Source organism: Schistocerca piceifrons, chromosome 4 (assembly GCF_021461385.2).
Source record: "Schistocerca piceifrons isolate TAMUIC-IGC-003096 chromosome 4, iqSchPice1.1, whole genome shotgun sequence".
NCBI lineage: Eukaryota > Metazoa > Arthropoda > Insecta > Orthoptera > Acrididae > Schistocerca > Schistocerca piceifrons.
Genome location: NC_060141.1, coordinates 39604990 through 39623209, shown reverse-complemented (window position 1 = coordinate 39623209; position 18220 = coordinate 39604990). Strand labels below are relative to the sequence as shown.

The 18220-nt window shown below is 38.9% G+C and overlaps 1 protein-coding gene across 1 annotated transcript in view; it reads left to right on the top strand.

The window, feature by feature from the left end:
- Nucleotides 1-18220, top strand: part of LOC124795578 — a 308534-nt gene that overhangs the window by 176768 nt on the left and 113546 nt on the right. Inside the window, exons 5-7 of the mRNA XM_047259649.1 lie at nucleotides 825-960; nucleotides 1128-1359; nucleotides 9696-9936. Coding sequence (XP_047115605.1) covers nucleotides 825-960; nucleotides 1128-1359; nucleotides 9696-9936 — 609 coding nt within the window. The remainder of the gene's footprint in view (nucleotides 1-824; nucleotides 961-1127; nucleotides 1360-9695; nucleotides 9937-18220) is intronic.

Here is an 18220-nt window from a genome sequence, read left to right as displayed (position 1 = left end):
CCATATCACTCCAACTGCACACGCACCTCACCATTACATAGCCTCCACCAGCTTAACAATCCTCTACTGACATGCAGAGTCCACGGAATCCTGAGGTTGTCTCTATACCTGTACATGTCCATCCACTCTACGCAATTTGAAGTGAGACTTGTCTGACAGGCAGCATGTTTCCTGTCATTAACAGTCCAATGTCAGTGTAGACAGGCCCAGACGAGGCGTAAAGCTTGTTGATGGCCTAGCATTGAAATATGCAGCAGTTTGCAGAGGGGTTGCACTTGTCACATTGAATGATTCTCTTCAGTCATTGTTGGTCCCGTTCTTGCAGGATCTTTCTCTGGCTACAGCGATGCCAGAGATTTGATGTCCTACTGGATTCCTGATGTTCATGGTACACTCATGAAATGGTCATACAGGAAAATCCCCACTTCATTGCTACCTTGGAGATGTTGTATCCCATCACTCATGTGCTGACTATACCACCACGTTCAAACTCACTTAAACCTTGATAACTTTCCATTGTAGCAACAGTAACCAATCTAACATCTGCACCAGAAACTTGTTGTTTTATATAGATGTTGCCGACCACAGTGCCGTATTATGCCTGTTCACATATCTCTGTATCTGAATACACATGCCTATTTCTTTGGCACTTCAGTGTGTGTGGTATATATTATTTGTGTGGGGAATATTGTTGGATACCATATGAAAAATGGAATTCAGTTTGCTACTTGTCCTTATTTGCTGATTACATTAACATTGTGTGTTCAGCCAGCACATTGCTAGCATCAAGTGTGTTACATTTGCAGTTTTCAATTTCTTTGCAGATGCAGCACCAGCAGCAGTCTCAGCAGCAGCGACAGCAGCAACAAAGCACTGTTGGAAATAGTCAAACGAATACCGATAGTGGTGCAGTACCCGTTGTTTGATTTGACTCAAGAATCTGACGAGGAGATGCCTATGGTTGCCCCAGTGCCATTAACATCAATGCCACCAGGAGGGACACGACCAGGCATTATATCTAGGCATCCATGCACGATTGAATTATCCAGCAGTGCCAGCACCTGCCCCTGCGCCAACATCATTCTCGGTCGGCTGTCGAGCAAGATGTCGAAGTAGGGGTGACTTAGCATCTACGGTTGGTCCTACCTCTATGGGACCTGTTACTGGACATCTGGGGAGCTCAGTTGGCCCTGGACCTGGTCCAATTGCCACTGACTCACATCGATGTTATTCGGCACCTTGGATGCACCCCTGTCCCGCTGTTACACCACATGCTCATGGCCATGTTCACAGTCACAGCCACACACAATGGTCACAATCATAATTCTCATGGATACAATGGTGGCCGGTTTTATGTAGGTGAGTGTTAGTAACCCTGATTGAAATGAAATAGTTTTTCCTGGAGACATGACTATGCACACGCGTGTGTGCAACCCCCCCCCCCCCCCCCCACACACACACACACACACACACACCACATTCATCTGTTAAACATTTATAAGCCTGTATTTTTATACAAGAAATTAAGTTATTGTTGACTGTGGATTTTCCATCTAATGATTGCATTATTGGCAGGGGCCATTGAGTGATAGGCAGGTACATAAATGAGACTGAACTCATAGCTAAGCTGTCAGACAATGTCACTTGCATAGATCATAATGCATGCACACACACACATTACCAGCACTTAGAACTGTTAACATCCTTCGTGTGTGTGTGTGTGTGTGTGTGTGTGTGTGTGTGTGTGTGTGTGTGCGCGTGCGTGTGTGTTTTTAGATGTTGGTCTGTTAACTCTGACGAAGGACATTGTATGATAGCTTAACTATGAGTTTAAACCCTTCATATGTGACTGTGTATTGCTGTATGCCTTGATTATATTATTAGTGCTTATCTTTACTTCTTCCATTGTGTGTGTCCCATCCAGGACTTTCCAGTATTTTATTAACATGTTTTAAATCTCTTTTTGGGGGCTTTGACACAAGATCATTATCTTTTGGATGAGGGAGGGTAAGGGGGTGGGGGTGGGGGAGGACTTCTTTCCTCTGTCATTTAATTAATGTTGTTGGTTCCTGACAGTATGAAATGACGTCCCGAATCTAGTTGAATTTATTTGATGTTTGTCACACACAGAGATGACGTTTTGCTATATATTCATTGTTGTTTTTACACTACTGACCATTAAAATTGCTACACCAAGAAAAAATGCAGATGATAAACAGGTATTCGTTGGACAAATACATTATACTAGAACTGACATGTGATTACATTTTCACGCAATTTGGGTGCATAGATCCTGAGAAGTCAGTACCCAGAACAACCACCTCTGGCCATAATAATGGCCTTAATACGCCTGGGCATTGAGTCAAACAGAGCTTGGATGGCGTGTACAGGTACAGCTGCCCATGCAGCTTCAACACGATACCACAGTTCATCAAGAGTGGTGACTGGCGTATTGTGACGAGCCAGTTTGCTCGGCCACCATTGACCAGCCGTTTTCAAATTGGTGAGAGATCTGGAGAATGTGCTGGCCAGGGCAGCAGTCGAACATTTTCTGTATCCAGAAAGCCCCGTAACAGGACCTGCAACATGCGGTCATGCATTATCCTGCTGAAATGTAGAGTTTCGCAGAGATCGAATGAAGGGTAGAGCCATGGGTCGTAAACACATCTGAAATGCAACGTCCACTGTTCAAAGTGCCGTCAAATGTGAAACAAGAGATGACCAAGACGTGTAACCAATGGCACCCTATACCATCATGCCAGGTGATACACCAGTATGGCAATGACAAATACCACGCTTCCTATGTGAGTTCACCGCGATGTCACCAAACATGTATGCGACCATCATGATGCTGTAAACAGAACGTGGATTCATCCAAAAAAATGACGTTTTGCCATTCGTGCACCCAAGTTCATCATTGAGTACACCATTGCAGGAGCTCCTGTCTGTGATGTAGCGTCAAGGGTAACCGCAGCCATGGTCTCCGAGCTGATAGTCCATGCTGCTGTAAACGTCCTCGAGCTGTTAGTGCAGAATGGTTGTTGTCTTGCAAACGTCCTCATCTGTTGACTCAGGGATCGAGACGTGGCTGCACGATCCATTACAGCCATGCAGATAAGATGCCTATCATCTCGACTGCTAGTGATAAGAGGCTGTTGGGATCCAGCACAGTATTCCGTATTACCCTCCTGAACCCACCGATTCCATATTCTGCTAACAGTCATTGGGTCTCGACAAACGCGAGCAGCAATGTCATGATACGATAAACCGCAAATCGTGATAGGCTACAATCCAACCTTTATCAAAGTCGGAAATGTGATGGTGCGTATTTCTCTTCTTACACAAGGCATTACAACAACATTTCACAAGGCAACACTGGTCAACTGCTGTTTGTGTTTGAGAAATCGGTTGGAAACTTTCCTCATGTCCAGCACGTTGTAAGTGTTGCCACCGGAGCCAACCTTGTGGGAATGCTCTGAAAAGCGAATCATTTGCATATCACAGCATCTTCCTGCCAGTTAAATTTCGCGTCTGTAGCACGTCCTCTTCGTGGTGCAGCAATTTTAATGGCCAGTAGTGTATATAATAATGCACTCCAGATTGAATTTTCACTTTACTGTGGATTACGCACTAGCTTGGAACTTTCTGGCAGATTAAAGCTGTGTGCTGGACTGGGCCTCAAACCTAGAACCGTAGCTTTTTGCAGCCAAGTGCTCTATTTGTGACGTTTGCCTGCTCCATTTCTTCGTTTGTTGTCCTCGGTGTCGACGTATTGCGTTGCTATACTGGCTGAAAAATGCAGGGTGGAAGTTAAACACAGGCTACTTTAAATGATGTAGCCAACTGGTGCACACTTGCGTTTCACAGTTGCTTATTTTCACTGTTCACAACCCCACATATACACGTTTTAATATGGCCAGTGCACTATTGTTTAACTTTCTATAAGCCTCATTAATAGTTTGCAGATGAACATCCACAAACTGTTACAATAGTTTACTATTGAACATCTATGAGCAGTAAAAACCTAACCACACAGTTCTTGAAGAATAACAAGGGATGTATGGAACAGACACAGTCATTGTTTTTAACTCACGGCCTAATGGTGTTACCCGTATTTCACGGATGCATTGTTGTTGATCTAACCAATACGGGTTCCTCGTCTGAAACTCAGCTGTGGACTGACTGTCTCGGGACCAAAAATTGGGCCCCTAAATATCCTAACAATAATAGGTACTGGAACTACACATTGTTCAATGTTTAATTTACAGAAATTACAATTAAAACTTAACTCATTAAATTAACTGAATACATCAAAAATTGGTTCTTTTCAACAGTTTCTTCTATTACAAGAATTAGGCCGAATTATTTGTTTAAATGATGAAATTAACATATATAGTTATGCAAACAAAACTTTGACAAAACTTTTAACTACTTTGGAATTAGTTAAGGGATGTCTTTGCTAACATGTTTTCGAATAGAGCCATATAAATACTTAAAGAATACTAGTGTTTTGTCTTCCAAATGTTTATAATTATTATAGAATTTATATTTGTTTATAAGTCAACAATAGAATTTAAGTTACGAAACAATTACTGATTTCACCCTATAACAAAATTATTAACTAGTAATAGTCAAAATAAGTTAGAAAATCAATTACATACAAAAACTAAGAACAAATTTGATCTAGTGTTATATTCTTCAAAACTCGGGCCCACCTTTCTCTTTCATGAAAATGCTGAGTACACTCATATATGTTAATGGTAATTAGTTAAAAATGAAAAATGAATTTTAAGGAGGTAGATTGCAAAACAAGAGGGGAAGTTAAATAAATCCCAGTTTGCTTCATCACGTCACCCCATCACTGGATTGACCAGATAGATATTGCAAATAGCTAACTGGGAATTTCAGTGACCACAAGTGACCCCAGACAGTGGGTTAAAAATCTACACACACAAAAATATTACATATGAAATCTTATCAAAACTACAGTACTTACGTTTTTTTTAAAATTTATGCTTATATGAACGGGCCGTATGAAAATCCCCATGCAAAATATTTATATACTTTGCGTTGTACAGTGTCACAAAAGATCCGCAAGTAATACTTTTAACAAAAATTATGCATCTTCATCATAAGTGATGTCCTTTTTGGGTAAATGAAGATTACATTTAAAGCTACATATCATTTGTACAAGTCCCTGTCTTGCTTAACAAAAAATTGATCCTCATGGGTAGCAAAAAAGTTAAACTACGCTGCGCATTGCAGTTCATTTTTAGACAGAAAATTTCACTTGCTTAATGTTTAGTAATTTTCATAAGCACTTTCACTTTTCAATGAGCTTTTACACATTTTCTCACCAAGTTGTCCATGCCTTCAACAGGTCCAAGTGATAGTTAGTAAGGAAATGTATTGCTATCAGTTCCCTTGGAGTTGGTTCTCCTCCATCACAGTACATGAAAAAATTAGACAAAATACCCTACTTTAGTACACTTACTGTAACTTCTAACTTAAGCCTAAGAAAAAATGTTTAACACTAATGGAAAATGATAGTCATTACATCATAAATAAATACATTACATAGTTCTCATAGTCGCACGATAATTAGCCATAAAATTGACTATAGTATGAAAGGTTCGGAGTAGAAAAAATTTAAAATTGAGTGCACATTACACAACAATAAATTACTCTCCAAGTCATAACTGTCTGAAACTGGTTGAACTTGAAAGATTTTGATCTCTTTTCCATTTACAGAATAGCGAAAACTCAAGATTATGCTGTAGCATAGATTTACTAATCATTACGTTATGAAAAAAAAGAATGGAGTCACCTTCACATAACTTAATTACTATTCAACTCAAAAAATTAAGGGGATGGAAATTGTACCAAATCATAGCCCCACTTGTCTACTCAACTCTGAGCACTACTCCAATTGAATCAGAAAATTAAATCCTCACAAAATGCTACCAAATAGTTGACCTGTCAGAATGTTCACATCAGTCTAGTAACATAGTTATCAGTTAATCAGCAAAAATTACTTTTGTTTATCCCAATATTACCACTTTAAGCCCATAATTTGTCAGAAAACAAATAGGAGTTTTCAGATAGCCTATAGATCCAATAATGCATTGTGACTTGTACTTAACTAAAATTTTGCTCTTTCTGGTAATCTCTCATTCCAGCTGCACTGTCATGAATTGCACAATATAAACAGTACCCAATGTTGCATACTTAGGAATAATATCATCAGTACAGCTTACGCCACATTGCCTTGTATACAGTTATCTTTTTCATTAATCATGTCTGTTCAGCTCCATTATTTTACTTACCTTTCTTACCTCATTAGCTAGTGGAGTGCATTCTCAAAAAATATCCCTACTGCAGAGACAGGCCTCCCTAACGATTAAGACCCCAACATTATTCAGTTATTTTATTATTACATTATTGTTTCATTATCTAATAAATAAACACCTGCTCTGCTTATCTACTGCAAATTGACTCTACTGAAAAACACTCCACCATAACAGATCCTTATGCTAAGGCAAACTTAACTCTCATGACCGATCAGACAGAGTTATTGCTTAGAAAAATTATTTCACTGTATTCCATCAAATTGCATAACATTATAAGCCTGAAGGGTGATATGCATACAAACCTTCCTTATTCTTTCCACATACATTACTCCAGGCAACTATGTTTAAAGTTGTAATTCCCTAATGTTAGAAAAGGCTGTACCATAACACAAGTAGATAGTTATCTCCATATACTGATTGCACTAGACACAAACACTTCTATTATACCACATTAACGTTAAGATCTCATATTTAAGATGGTTTTTACTGCATATTGCCTCTGCTGCTGCACCAATGAGCTGATTACTTCAGATGTTAATTATAGTTTTCAGATAATCTGTACCTTTTCCTCCACATATGCTGACACCTTTTATTTTCTGTTTACCTTACCTTTTTTTTTAGACAGAAATTCTTTAATCATTTTACCAATTTACTTTCTTCCATCCTCTTATGATTGCATTACTTATCACTAACACAACATAACGCTGGATATAACTTTTCTAAAATATTCTATACTAAAGCATCCTACTGCACAAAATCACATGACAGTCAAGGAAAGATTGTTTCTGATTCACTGATAAACTACAGATAGAATGGGAAGAAGAGTTTGACTGCCCCCGTGAAACATCAAAAATGGGACAGACAGCTGGGGTAATCATTATCAACACATAATGGATCCAACACAGAATGTTGAACCCCCTACTTGCTATTTGCACAGGAAATTAGTCTCAAATATAACATCAAGCTGAGATTTTCAATCACCAAGAAATTGTCTCCAACAGCTGTCCTGCCGATTCCACAGTTAATAGTACCTCTTGTTTTACACTCTTTGATAGCTTACCAGTAGCACCAGTAATTCTTGTTCCAGAAACATGCATCACTGCTATACTCTTTGTGTTCTTAATAGATTCAAAAAATGCTTGTGGATTGCCATTCAAATCACTACCAGTGTCTAGTAAACACTTAACTTGTATACCTTGTACATTTGCAAGTTATTACAGGGTGCCACACTTCCTTTTTACTTACCATGTGATCTTCTTCGAATAACAAATCCTCATTAATCTTTTCCTTGGAAAAACTATCATCCTGCTTACCAAAATGATTACCAGACCCACCTTTTTCTCTATAGTAGCCAGTTTTGAATCTAGACTTTCGTGTACTTTTTCCACATTTGCGTTTCACAGTTCTTTACTTTCACTGTTAACCCCCCCCCCCCCCCCCCAAATAATACACATTTAACATGGTCAGTGCACTATTGCTTAACTTTCGATAAGCCTCATTAATAGTTTGCAGGTGAACATCCACAAACTGCTACAATAGTTCACTATTGAACATCTATGAGCAGTAAAAACCTAACCACACAGTTCTTGAAGAATAAAATAGGTAATAGGTGCTGGAACTACACATCGTTCAATGTTTAATTTACAGAAATTACAATTAAAACTTAACTCATTAAATTAACTGAATACATCGAAAATTTGGTTCTTTTTAACAGTTTCTTCTACTACAAGAATTAGGCCGAATTGTTTGTTTAAATGATGAAATTAACATATATAGTTATGTAAACAATACTTTTGAACAAAATTTTTAATTACTTTGGAATTAGTTAAGGGATGTCTTTGCTAACATGTTTTCGAATAGAGCCATATAAATACTTAAAGAATGCTAGTGTTTTGTCTTTCAAATGTTTATAATTATTACAGAATTTATAATTGTTTATAATTCAACAATAGAATTTAAGTTACGAAACAATTACTGAGTTCACCCTATAGCAAAAGTACTAACTAGTAATAGTCAAAATAAGTTAGAAAATCAATTACATACATAAAACTAAGCCAAATTCGATCTAGTGTTATATTCTTTAAAACTGCGGGCCCTCTCTTTCATGAAAATGCAGATTATACTCACGTATGTTAATCGTAATTAGTTAAAAATGAAAAATGGATTTTAAGGAGGCAGATGGCAAAACAAGAGGGGAACTAAAAATATCCCAGCTTGCTTCGTCACATACTGACTGAGCTGTCGATCAAAGAATGCCTCCTGTGGACAATTTTAATCTGCCAGGCAGTTTCAAATTGGCACACACACTACTGAAAAGTGAAAATTCATTCTGGAAATGATCTCCTAGGCTGCAGCTTAGCCATTTCTCCACAATATCCTTTCTTTCATGAGTGCTAGTCCTGTAAGGTATGAAGGAGAATCTATAAAGTTTGGAAGGTAAGAAAAGTGGAAGTAAAGCTCTGAGGGCAGTCATGAGTCATGTTTGGGTAGATCAGTTGGTAGAACACTTGCCCGCAAAAAGCAAAGGTTCCAGATTTGACTTATAATCTGGCATGCTTTACATCTGCCAGGAAGTTCCTAAACATGAACTGATCGAAAATTGTTCACAAAGTGCAAGTATAAGGCGTTACATTGTTTATTGTTTTTTTAAATCAGCTTCCTTCCTTTCTTTTCAGTTTTTGATTTTATGTCCATTTTATGATCATAATATTTAATGTATTTTATAAAATATTTTTACCTCTTGATTTGCCAATTTATGTAATAACATCGTTAAGTTATGAACCGTATTTTTCCGGGACTCTGGAAATTTAAGTCTTGCTCTGTTGTGTATTCCCTCTCCCTCATAAAATGTATACCTCTTTTCCATCACACACTTTTCTTTCTAGGACTATCCTTTAAGGAACGTCAATTTTATTTTCTTTTTTTCTTAATTGGGGTGTTACTGATATATTTATGTTCCTACCACTCCTACTTCTGAGTAATTTTCTAATTGATATCCCTTATTTGTTCCTTGTTCACTGGTGCTTGAACTTTTCTTTGTGGTTTGGTATCCAGTTGTAAAATATTTGCGATGTAATGTAATTCTGTAATGTTCAGTAGTCTTTTTATTTCATAGACTGTCTTTGTTTCATCAATAACAGATATTTTTTCTCCAGTCTTGACACACAGTAGTCCATTGTTTTTTAGTGATGAATCTGATTTGTAAAGTCTGTGAGAGAAAATATGATGTGCATTCTGCATCGTCATTGTTTCCCTGAATTATAAACATTAAACACATTTAAGTATGAATGAAACAGTTTGAACTGTTGCCTGTAAATTTCTTAAGACATTTTTGTAAAATTCTAGGTGATGCACCACTACAACGAATGGCACAATTCCAGTATGGCGGTGTTAACTCAGGGCGCCCTACTACAGGTGCCTTTCCATATCTGGCTCCACCTCCTCCTCCTCCCCCTCCACAACCTCGTATCTATCCTGTCCATGAGCGACTGTGGCATACTCAACAGCGTATACAGGAGATTCAGCGACGACAACATTCTTTGCATGTGCAGCAGCAGCAACAGCAGCAGCAGCAACAGCAGCATAGGTATGTTGTTTTGTTTACATTGTGAGAACTGTCTTGTGCAGTCGAATCACTTTCTCTATACTCTTGTTAAATTTTACCTTTGTGGTAGAAGCAATATCAGGATTGAGAAGTGTAGCCTGGAAACCGTAACAACAGGAATAAAGTGGATAAACATGTAACAAACAGTATTTGTTAAAGGTGCATCTAAGAAGCTACAGGTGCAAAATTTCAATTTTTTCCATGATAAATTGCATTTATTAGTTACCTGTTATCAATGTTCATTGTGACAAATCACACCAAAATAAATTAAGAGAAGTTTGTATTTTGTTGTGTTATGCCGAGTCATAATAGTTACCTGAAATTTATTTCATATTTTTTAATGTTTTATACTGCGGGTATGTGTGATTATAGAAAGTAAAAGACCTCAAAATTGTTTAAGAGTACAAATTTAGCAAAAATTCACCATTTATATTCCTCGTTTTGATATGTGTACAGATTTGTTGCTTGCCAGTTCCACTCAACATGACAGGAATTCAGAACTAATGTAAAAGTAGCTCAAATAATGACAACTCAAAATGTATGTGTGTGACAGCTCATAAACTGGCATTGTTAATGTTGTGAGGGACAATGCTTTAACTGTCTAATTTTTAAAATCAAATTTGCATTTGTTGCTTAATAAATTTGGGGTAATAACACTAGGAGATCAAAAGTAATATTTTACAGACCCTAGATATACTTATTCATATACTAACCTTACGACTTATCTTAAAAGAAAGATTAAGAAAAGGCAAACCTACGTTTCTAGCATTTGTAGACTTAGAGAAAGCTTTTGACAATGTTAACTGGAATACTCTCTTTCAAATTCTGAAGGTGGCAGGGGTAAAATACAGGGAGCGAAAGGCTATTTACAATTTGTACAGAAACCAGAGGGCAGTTATAAGAGTCGAGGGGCATGAAAGGGAAGCAGTGGTTGGGAAAGGAGTGAGACAGGGTTGTAGCCTCTCCCCGATGTTATTCAATCTGTATATTGAGCAAGCAGTAAAGGAAACAAAAGAAAAATTTGGAGTAGGTATTAAAATTCGTGGAGAAGAAGTAAAAACTTTGAGGTTCACCGATGACATTGTAATTCTGTCAGAGACAGCAAAGGACTTGGAAGAGCAGTTGAATGGAATGGACAGTGTCTGAAAGGAGGATATAAGATGAACATCAACAAAAGCAAAACAAGGATAATGGAATGTAGTCTAATTAAGTCGGGTGATGCTGAGGGAATTAGATTAGGAAATGAGGCACTTAAAGTAGTAAAGGAGTTTTGCTATTTGGGGAGCAAAATAACTGATGACGGTTGAAGTAGAGAGGATATAAAATGTAGGCTGGCAATGGCAAGGAAAGCGTTTCTGAAGAAGAGAAATTTGTTAACATCCAGTATTGATTTAAGTGTCAGGAAGTCATTTCTGAAAGTATTTGTATGGAGTGTAGCCATGTACGGAAGTGAAACATGGACGATAACCAGTTTGGACAAGAAGAGAATAGAAGCTTTCGAAATGTGGTGCTACAGAAGAATGCTGAAGATAAGGTGGGTAGATCACGTAACTAATGAGGAGGTATTGAATAGGATTGGGGAGAAGAGAAGTTTGTGGCACAACTTGACTAGAAGAAGGGATCGGTTGGTAGGACACGTTTTGAGGCATCACGGGATCACAAATTTAGCATTGGAGGGCAGCGTAGAGGGTAAAAATCGTAGAGGGATACCAAGAGATGAATACACTAAGCAGATTCAGAAGGATGCAGGTTGCAGTAGGTACTGGGAGATGAAGAAGCTTGCACAGGATAGAGTAGCATGGAGAGCTGCATCAAACCAGTCTCAGGACTGAAGACCACAACAACAATGCTTATTCATTTTTAACAGTGCTACTACTATGATTTGTCCTGCATTATGGTGGTTGATCACCTCGAATATAAATTCAGCTAATGTACTGCACTGTTATGCAACATTTTTTGTAGTGTATATTGCCATAACATTCTTTTGGTTGTATAAAAACAATGGAAGAAATTTCTGGATGGAGCAATATGTAAAGTAAGGGAAAGGCAACCAGTTTTGTAAAGTGGATTGATGTGTGGAACACACACACACACACACACACACACACACACACACACACACAGAGAGAGAGAGAGAGAGAGAGAGAGAGAGAGTGTGTGTGTGTGTGCACTATTGCTGGAAAAAGAGCTAGTGCTCAGAAGCTAGTGTGAATGCTGTATTCCATTATGTACTACTGTGCCCCATGCATTGATCTACTATAGCTGAGTTGTATTTCCTTTAGTTTATGTATCGTGCTGAATTTGACCTGTTTTTAAGTGACTTGTCCAGTAACACTGCTGTTGTTAATTTGTTGAATGTGTTGTGATACTGAAGCTGCCTTGTGTGAAACAATTCCTTTGGCTCACTGTTATCTGAATCATGTTGGTGTAACAAATACTTTTCATGTCGTTTTGCTGGCTCTTATGATGTGCTCCTATCACTAAGCAACTCTGTTTTGCCTCTGTATTTCTGAATTTCAGGACTTGAATATTGCCTTTCCATATACTGTCATGTTAATGAAAATGGAATCTTTTTGTGAAAAAATGGTGATAAGTAGATGAATCATGTAGTGTGAATAGGCATATGAAAAGATAATTTGTAATCGCTTCAATCTTTCAAACTGCTACTTGCCTTCCAGTTTAGAAAAACTCTCTCTCTCTCTCTCTCTCTCTCTCTCTCTCTCTCTCTCACACACACACACACACACACACACACACACACACGTAAGTCTTGGAAATACAAAACAACCATTTACGTGTCCAAAAAGGACAAACAATTATCAGTCTTTCTGTATTTTTATACACTGTCCAGTGTTCTGATGGTGAATGGTGGTTTTTTCCCCAGTCATATCAATGTATATGGTCATGAACCAGCATTTGGTACAATATTTTGCTGTCCTGGTATATACTGAATCTCAGAATTGTATTCCAGAAGAAGTAATTCTCACCAGGTTAGCCTATTGTGCCTTAATTTGCAATTTAGCAAGACCAAAGGTGCCTTAAGATCTGTAGTGACAATAGAATGTCTTGCTAAGAAGTAGTAGTGAAACTTTTCAAAACTCTATACAGTAGCAAGTGCTTCCCTTTCCCTGGCTGTGCATTTTCTCTTCCAATTAGTAGTGCATGGCTTACAAAGATGATAGTACGGTATTCAATGACTCCATTAACTTGTGTCGATTGATGCAATTCTGAACCAAGAAATTAATCACTGGAGTCAGCACTAAGACAGAAATTTTCACTCAGATAAGAATGATCGAATATTGGCACCTCACTCGGTTGTTTTTTAATTTATTCCAATGCTTCTTGATGTTTCTTATTCCATTTCCATAATTCCTCCATCTTTAAAAGTTCCATGATTACAAGTGATAGAAATTTCAGAAGTCAAAAAATGATTTGAGTAGTTTACATCATGTGGAGTGGCAAAATTTATTCTTGTTTTCAGTTACATTGGATGACATTCAGTTCCATGCAGAGAAATTACACATCCAAGGAATTTAAGCTCTGATTTGCCCAAGTTGATTGTTGTACATTCAAGTTTCTAAGTGTTCTTCCCATAAAGTGATTTTAATTTGAATATGGTCTGTTTAGATCGTTATATGCTTGAACAATTCTTCTGCCAGAACTTCATTTGGTGCTCTCATAAAGACTGCTGATGACATTGAAAGACCAAAAGGCATTCTTTTAAACTGGTAGCATCTTCCACTAAATGAAAAGACAACATATTTTCTGCTGTCGTCATCTAACAGTAGTTGCTGTAACTACTCATTAGGTCAAGATTGTTTAATTATTGTATTTCTTTAAACTTAAGTAAAAGACATTCCAAGTTTTCTCATTGGTCGCATTGTAGCAAAATAATGCAGTTCGCTGCACAGACATCAATAACTGTACAACTGTGCTGTCCTTCTCGTTTATGGTGCAGATTGGGTTAGAATACTCAATTTCCAAGTGTTTAAGATCCAATTACCCAGTATCCTCTTAATGTCTTTATTGACTGCTTCTCTCTTAGTCAAAGATATTGGTTAAGATTTGCTGTGAAGTGGTTAATTTGGCAGATGCAACATTTGATCAGACTAAATCAAACAATCAAAATTCCAGGATGGAATAGCAACAGCATGAAAAGGATGAATTTCTACTAACCGCATAGAGGAGGTTTTGAGTCGTGGACTGACGCAGTGAAAAGAATACTAAACTTTTAGTTTTCAGACAAACAGGTTCCTCTTGAGAAGCAGAAAACACACACGCGCACGCGCGCAGCACACACACACACACACACACACACACACACACACACACACACACACACACAGCTACTGTATATGGCCACTCAGGGCGACTGCAGGCTGCGCCTGCATCTTACGTGAGCAGCAAACCATGGTGGATGGCGGAGGTAAGGAGGTATGGGGTGGGAGGGTTAGGGATAGCAGGGTAGGGGTTGAAAAAGATGTTGTGCTGCTCAAGGGAGTGAGTAGGGAAATGGTGGGGAAGTGGGATGGGGGAAAAAGAATAGGACAGAGGAGAGATATGGATAAGGGGAAAGGCTAGTAGGCTTTATGCGGTCCTCCTCAACCCAACAAGCCACCTTCCTCATTGTTGAGCTCCACCTCGAGGATGGGTACATCATTACCTCTATCCCCATCAGACCTACCAACCATGAACAGTACTTCCAATTGAGCAGCTGCCACCCATACCATACCAAGAAGTCCCTTCCACACACCCTAAGGCACTCATGGCCACTACATATGTGGTGATGAGCAGTCCCTCTCCAAAAATGCAAATGATCACACTGAGGCCTTCACAGATTGAAATTACCCTCCCAGTTTTATCCAGAAACAGATCTCCTGTGGCCTGTCTCTCCAATCACCTACCACCTCCCAAATGACCACTGTCTGGCCACTAAGGAGCACTCCTCTTTTGACTCAGTACCACCCAGGACTGGAGTAACTATATCAAATTCCCCACCAGGATTTTGACTACTTCTCACCGTCCCTGAAATGAGTAATATTCTACCAACTATCCTCTCCATCCCTCGCACAGTGGTATTTTGCCATCCACCAAACCTACACAGTATCATTGTCCATACTTACTTCACCCATACTCCAGTCCTGCCACTGACATATACTATCCCGTCAAAGGTAGCAGACATGTGATTTACAAACTTAAGTTGCAACCACTGTGCTGTTTTCTACATGGGCATGACAATTAACTAGCTGTATGTCTGCACGAAGGACCTCTGCCAAACTGTGGCCAAGAAACAGCAGTACTGCCCATTTGCTGAACATGCTGCCCAAAATCTGTGCTTCAGTTCAATGACTGCTTCATAGCCTGCTCCTCTGGATCCTTCCTACCAACACTAGCTTTCTGGGCAGATGGGAACTCTCCATACAATATATCCTTCATTCTCATAATTCCCCCTGGCCTGAACCTTTGCTACTGCCTGTCTTCCATACTCTTCCCCTTTGCCACTCCAGTGCTACACACACCCCCTGTTCCACCAACACACCTAGTAGCCTTTTCCCTTCTCCACATCTCTCCTCTGTCGTATTCTTTCTCGTCCTCCCTACTTCTGTGTCCTGTCCCCACCACCACCTCCCTACTCACTCCCAAGCAGCAGCACAACTTCCTCCCCCTGACCACCACCATGACCACCACCACCACCACCACCACCACCACCACCAATCCGGCTATCCCCCCCCACTACAGGCATCCTTACCCCTGCCGCCAACAGCAGTTTAATTCTCACATCAGGTGCAGGTGTAGCCCACAGTTGGGCCTGGGCAGCTATATACAGTGGCCGTGTGTGTGTGTGTGTGTGTGTGTGTGTGTGTGTGTGTGTGTGTTTCCTTCTTGTGAAAAAGGATATTTTTGTCTGAAAGCTTAAAGTTTAATAGTGTTTTCATTGTGTCTATCTGCACTCTTGATCAAACAAGGTGTTTTTGAACTCGGAGCAGTGTAGTGTCTTAGTACTTCTACTTTTATTCTTGTTTAGGTTCAGGTAAGTCCACTAATATTTGAATCTTGTTCTGAATACTAATCAGAGAGTCTTCATCATTATTATTCTTTCGCAGTCCATCATCCTCCTCTGATTTATTTATAACTGCAGTTCCCCCTTCTCCTTGAAAACACGTTAACCTCATATTCATGCGCACAATGTTTGTGCTATCTCTGTCAATGAATCCCTTCTATTTAGTTCTTGTCTCTCCATTATTTAACTTCGCATGCAGGCAACTTTCTTCAGATTCTATTATATATTTCGTTTTAGGTAACCAGTCAATACCAAAGACTAAATAGATCTTAGATCCAACAATCAGCACTCTTGCTCATACTCATCTTCCTGAATTCTGAAGTTGATCAGTGCCTGACCTTTGATGGATTTGCATTGATTACCTACAGCACTTATGATACATTTGCCGTTAACAGGAAATGCTGGGAATGCAACCAGACTATTCAGTTTTGAAAGTAAATGTTCTGAGATGGCACTAGGCAGTGTATCCCATACATCCACTTCTACAATCTCTGTATAGAGCTTTCTTCACATGTGTGATACATTTGCCTTTAATATCATTCAGTGCGACTTTTGACCCATTTCCTACGATACTGTTTTCTTAGTGGGCCATTTCTGAAAATTCAGTTAGTTTACTGGTACACATCCTTGTAGATTACAGTCTCAGCTTCTAGCACATTGTGGCGATCATGTGCTCTGTCTCTTGCATAAGGTGGTAAGTTTTCATGATTTACCGTAGTTCTTGTTCTGCTACAAGAACATCTATTCAGTTGGTGTTGTTTCTTATTTGGGATATCTTAGAATTTGTTAGGACAAAGTCCATAATTTAAAATATCAGCCTGAAGGAGGTATTATATGTTTAAATGATACATTATAATAGTTTGAAATGTCTTGGTCACAGTAAACACCCATATGTGTATATTTTCTTTGAACTTTCTCAGTGTACTGCATTAATTCTATCTGGTTAAGGATCCCACACCGTACATCAGTATTCCAAAAGAGGATGGACAAGCTTAGTGTAGGCAGTCTCTTTAGTAGATTTGTTGCATCTTCTAAGGGCTCTGCCAATAAATCGCAGTATTTGGTTCGACTTCCCCACAACATTGTACGAGTCCTTTTAGCGCTCGTGGAGGACCTCACACTTTCCATTACTTAGGGTCAATTGCCAATATTTGCATCAAACAAATGTCATTTCTAAATCATTCTGTAATTTGTTTTGATCTTCTGATGAAATTACTAGATGATTAATTACAGCATCATCTGCAAACAACCTAAGATGACTACTCACAATGTCTCCTAAATTGTTTATATAGATAAGGAACAGCAGAGGGCTTATAACACTACTTTAGGGGACACCAGAAATGACTTATTTTTTTGCTCGATGGCTTTCTGTCAGTTACTACGGGTTGTGACCCTTCTGACAGGAAATCATGAATCGAGTCACGCAACTGAGACAATATTCCATAAGCATGCTGTTGAATTACAACCAGCTTGTGAGGTACAGTGTCAAAAGCCTTCTGAAAATCTCAAAATATGGAATCAATTTGAAATCCCATGTCAGTAGCACTCAACACTGTGTGTCAGTAAAGAGCTAGTTGTGTTCCACAAGAACAATGTCTTCTAAATCCATGTTGACTACGTGCCAGTAGATTGTTCTCTTTGAGGTACTTCATAATGTTCAAACACAATACAGATCCTAAAATCCTGCAGCGTATCGACGTTAATGATAAAGGCCTGTAATTTAGTGGCTTACTCCTACTGCCTTTCTTAAATATTGGTGTGACCTGTGCACCTGTCCAGTCTTTGGATACTGATCTTTCGGCGAGAGAGCGGTTGTATATGATTGTTGAGTATGGAGCTATTGCATCAGCATACTCCAAGGATGTTGTTGTTGTTGTTGTGGTCTTCAGTCCTGGGACTGGTTTGATGTAGCTCTCCATGCTACTCTATCCTGTGCCAGCTTCTTCATCTCCCAGTACCTACTGCAACCTACATCCTTCTGAATCTGCTTAGTGTATTCATCTTTTTGTCTCCCTCTATGATTTTTACCCTCCACACTGCCCTCCAATACTAAATTGGTGATCCCGTGATGCCTCAACACATGTCCTGCCAACCGATCCCTTCTTCTAGTCAAGTTGTGCCACAAACTTCTCTTCTCCCCAATCCTATTCAATACTTCCTCATTAGTTGTGTGATCTACCCATCTGATCTTCAGCTTTCTTCTGT